This window comes from Ruditapes philippinarum, unplaced genomic scaffold (assembly GCF_026571515.1).
Source record: "Ruditapes philippinarum isolate M1 unplaced genomic scaffold, ASM2657151v2 ctg15546_1_1_1_1, whole genome shotgun sequence".
Lineage (NCBI taxonomy): Eukaryota > Metazoa > Mollusca > Bivalvia > Venerida > Veneridae > Ruditapes > Ruditapes philippinarum.
Genome location: NW_026855031.1, coordinates 16,494 through 21,367, shown reverse-complemented (window position 1 = coordinate 21,367; position 4,874 = coordinate 16,494). Strand labels below are relative to the sequence as shown.

At 31.5% G+C, this 4,874-nt stretch overlaps 1 protein-coding gene across 1 annotated transcript; it reads left to right on the top strand.

Moving 5' to 3' along the window:
* Window positions 1–54: 54 nt before the first annotated feature.
* Window positions 55–3,947, top strand: LOC132741900 (P-selectin-like; the record flags this gene model as incomplete). The annotated part of the gene is made up of 3 exons (XM_060730170.1): window positions 55–231; window positions 2,549–2,719; window positions 2,949–3,947. Coding segments are annotated over 3 exons (470 nt in total), but the record flags the coding sequence as incomplete, so codon positions are not given.
* Between the last annotated feature and the right edge of the window lie 927 nt (window positions 3,948–4,874).

Genomic DNA, 4,874 nt, shown 5'->3' with positions numbered 1-4,874 from the left:
TGGCAACGATTTTTTGACTGAAGCTGTTTGTACCATATATTTTCTTTGTTTAAGATTGTGGCAAACCACCGGAACAAAGGAATGGCTATTTAAATACTACAGTAAATGGAACAGAAATTGGCGCCTTTGCAACATTGGAGTGTTATGACGGGTACAGGGCCTCCTATGGTAGCCAACCAGTCTGTGATAATACTGCGCATTGGGAGGTTTTTGTCTGGTGCAAGCCAGTTGGTGTGTTGTTTTGTTTTGTCTGTAGTAGAATACGTGTTCAAGACCCTGTAACGCATTTTTTATGATTTTATATCATAAATCTGATGCTCATATGATGATTTATCAATATTGTAAGTTTCGAAAAGCATTATTTGTAAAGAATGATTTTATACATATATAAAACTTCACTTAACTGTATGTTACATCCTTAATTAAAACATACATGGTACAGGATCTTTAATACATTTTGCCGATTACTTCTCATTTGAAAAAAAAACAAGATACAGGATCTTTAATACATTTTGCCGATTACTTCTCATTTGAAAAAAAATACAAGGTACAGGATCCTTAATACATTTTGCTAATTACTTCTCATTTGAAAAAAAAAACAAGATACAGGATCTTTAATGCATTTTGCCGATTACTTCTCATTTGAAAAAAAAAAAACAACAAGATACAGGATCTTTAATACATTTTGCCGATTACTTCTCATTTGAAAAAAAACAAGATACAGGATCTTTAATACATTTTGCCGATTACTTCTCATTTAAAAAAAAAAAGATACAGGATCTTTAATACATTTTGCCGATTACTTCTCATTTGAAAAAAATACAAGATACAGGATCTTTAAGGCATTTTGCCGATTACTTCTCATTTGAAAAAAAAACAACAAGAAACAGGATCTTTAATACATTTTGCCGATTACTTCTCATTTGGAAAAAAAACAAGATACAGGATCTTTAATACATTTTGCCGATTACTTCTCATTTGAAAAAAAATACAAGATACAGGATCTTTAATGCATTTTGCCGATTACTTCTCATTTGAAAAAAAAACAAGATACAGGATCTTTAATGCATTTTGCCGATTACTTCTCATTTGAAAAAAATAATACAAGATACAGGATCTTTAATGCATTTTGCCGATTACTTCTCATTTGAAAAGAAAAACAAGATACAGGATCTTTAATACATTTTGCCGATTACTTCTCATTTGAAAAAAAAACAAGATACAGGACCTTTAATACATTTTGCCGATTACTTCTCATTTGAAAAAAAAAACAAGATACAGGATCTTTAATTCATTTTGCCGATTACTTCTCATTTGAAAAAAAAACAAGATACAGGACCTTTAATACATTTTGCCGATTACTTCTCATTTGAAAAAAACAAGATACAGGATCTTTAATACATTTTGCCGATTACTTCTCATTTGAAAAAAAAACAAGATACAGGATCTTTAATGCATTTTGCCGATTACTTCTCATTTGAAAAAAAAAACAAGATACAGGATCTTTAATACATTTTGCCGATTACTCCTCATTTGGAAAAAAAAATACAAGATACAGGATCTTTAATGCATTTTGCCGATTACTTCTCATTTAAAAAAAAAACAAGATACAGGATCTTTAATACATTTTGCCGATTACTTCTCATTTGAAAAAATATACAAGATATCAATCGCAACCAGACGTAAGCTCTAAATTAATTCCATAATATTCGAATTGCAATGGAACACTGTGACATCTTCTTTCTCCGCTCTGTTATTAATATAATTTGTTTTACACAGATATAGCTTAACTGTTTAGAAAGTTTTGAAAATATCTTTGGAAATATATTCGGAAATTTCTTTGTTGTTTTTTTTACAGCAAATATAAAGTTTATCTTTTTATTTACGAATATATCGATTTTGACTTTTAAATACATGTATAGGCACACTTTATGACAAATGAGGTTAATCTGGCAGTATCGAAATATCTGGGTCCAGACCTGACTTCGAATCTTTATTAAAGGGACTCTACTGAGGATTTTTGACACCATGGGACTGGACATAATTTTACGAGATTAATGTTTCATTTGATGTAGGTCTTGACCAATAACTTGTGTGCAAAATTTCAGACCATTTGCTCACTCCGTTTTTTCCAGAATTATTATTTTAGTTGACGTGAAAATGGCCCAAAATTGAAATGCGTTGCAATTCAAGCTTAGAATAGCAAGAAATACGATTTTCATTTTATTGCTTAGTATATTTCTTAATTATCCTTTGCATACCTTTCTATATTAAATGCCCCCAGCTGATGTAGGTAAGAAATTTGATTTTTTTGTTGTTGAGATTTTCGACCTCATTGGAGTCCCTTTAATGTTTAACAAAGTCTATTTACATGTACATGTATATGTATGAAGTTTTTTGTACCTTTTTATTATTTATGCTTGAATACAATATTAACAAGCACTTTGGTGTAAATGTCTGATGACAATAATTACTTGTATGCACTTTGAAAAAATGACCATCAATTTTGGTAATATTTTGGTTTCAGATGGTTTCTATATATTTACAGAATGTGGAGAGGTTGAAGCCCCAACAAATGGTACAATGAATGTAAGTGGTCTTACGTTTGGAAATAACGTAACATTCCAATGTGAGGAAGGCTATGAAATAAAAGGTACTGACATGATTAGGTGTGTGTCAACCGGAAGTTGGTCTGCAAGCGTCCCGACTTGTATTGAAGGTAGGAAACTATCTGTTGAGCACATTAAATAACATTGCTTTTGTCACGCTTTGATAAAAAAGCAATTTAAAGTCAAGTCACTGCATTATTTGACCTACACTTATAATGAATAAAATCATCCGGACTCGACATAATAAGGTGATGCTATTTAAAAAATTTCTTTAATCATACTACCTTTCTTTAACTTTTATATCACCTTTGTTCAAAACGTGTACGTGTTTATTTTCAGATAACTACGACGCTGTGGACAAAGATAAAGTTTCAAACAGTAACAAACCAAGTTGGAGCATTGTTGGTTTAGTACTGGCGATCAGTTTACCGTCTTTTACGTCATCGGTACGATGTAAATGATGACGTACTGAAATTACCCTAAAAAACACCAAAAACATTTTAGACAGGGACTTGTTCACTGTATGAGATGATAAGTTAATCAATATGATAAGTTTAATAAATATGTTGCCACAGTGATATGTTTTGGATAAACGTGGGCTTAACAAATGGGGAGTAAACAAGATATCACACTCTTGTTACGTTTTTTCCTCGTTCTCTGGGATAATTTATTCACCCGGTGATTAATTGCAATACTATTTAGTGTTGAATCTAGTCTGGATTACCTGCCATTTTCTCTTCGTTCAATAGTACTAAATTTATAGTACGAAGGGAACTAGACTATGTTGAATCTTGTATGCACGTGAACGTAATCAACAAAACTATATCTGCAATATTTATATTTGTTGTTGTCGTTGATTTTATGCAAAATTTTAATATCCTTTTTATAATAATTATAATTTTTGTAATATTTAATATTTAGCATTTATTATATATACACACATTTATAATATCAGTTCTGTAATGAATAACCGTTTGTAAGAAGCATAAATGTATATATTTAGGATGAATGGTTTAGTAATTAAAAACTACATACCGACTAATTGGTTTATTTGTTTCGCATGCTCGTGTAAACATAAACTTTTGTCATAAGAAACGGAAAATCAGCGGCATAATAAAAGAATGAATAAAGGAGCAAGTATAAAATATTTTCCAAATTATCGATTATCTTGATTATCTTCTAAACATCTTTGCAACTCTTTACGTCCGCCCCAGCAGCACATAATCATTTTTAAGTTGTTTGTGCTTTTTTATGTACAACTGTTCAAAGTTTTTTAATGTTTGTTAATATAATATATATATTATATATTTGGTTCAAACATATTTTATTAAAGCTCAATTTAGCGAAACAAGTTCTTGCAATTTATATTAATCATTTTCGAGTCCGCTTCCTGGAAGCAACCAAAAACCAAGAAGACAAGTTAGTTTTCATGGTTTATCAAAGGGTTGGCGAAATTTTGTCAATAGCTGGTGAACAAGAAATATCGATACAATTTAAGTATATGTTTCATGTATGCCCCCACATCTAACATAATTTTATGAAACTTATCATAGAGTATGTCTTACGCATGTCAAATAATCTTATATAAGTGTACAATTAAAGAAAACGTAAGTTTAAAATTTACGTTCAACATCAATGCAGATAAAATCACTACATGTCATTTTAACGTAAGCATCGTTGACGGAATGTTGATAGTCAACAAAGTAATTGTCTTTAGTTTGCTTACGAAGCGAATGATAAAGTTTTAACTTTTTTCATTGATTATAACCTACAGTCAAATTTTCTGTTTCCAGCCATGACGAAAAGCTCCTGAAAAATACTTTCAGAAGCAAATGTCATTAATATATATTAGGAGGGAGGGTTTGGGTATTACTGAGTAAAGCTAGATCAGCTTAGAATTCTGATAAATAAAAAAAATTACAACGTTTTCATCCGAAAAAGACTGAAACATTACCAGTACAGTAGTTTATGCTCGCTGTCGATAGCGGACCCAGGACACGTGGTGATAATTAACCTCCATGCAATTTCCAGGGAATATTAGCCAAAGATAAAATAAAATGTCGAGCCAGAAGTAGGTCATCCACTGTACGGTGGCCAATGAGGACCAAAACGTGATGTTACCTGAGACAATATAAAAAGAATGAGGTATCCCGGAGAAAGAGCTCATATGCCAGGTAAGGGTCTGCCTTTCAAGCCGACATTCCTCTCCGTCCATGCCTACTTTGTCGGGCCACTTCTCTTGGCTTTAGTCAGAACATCGGCAGC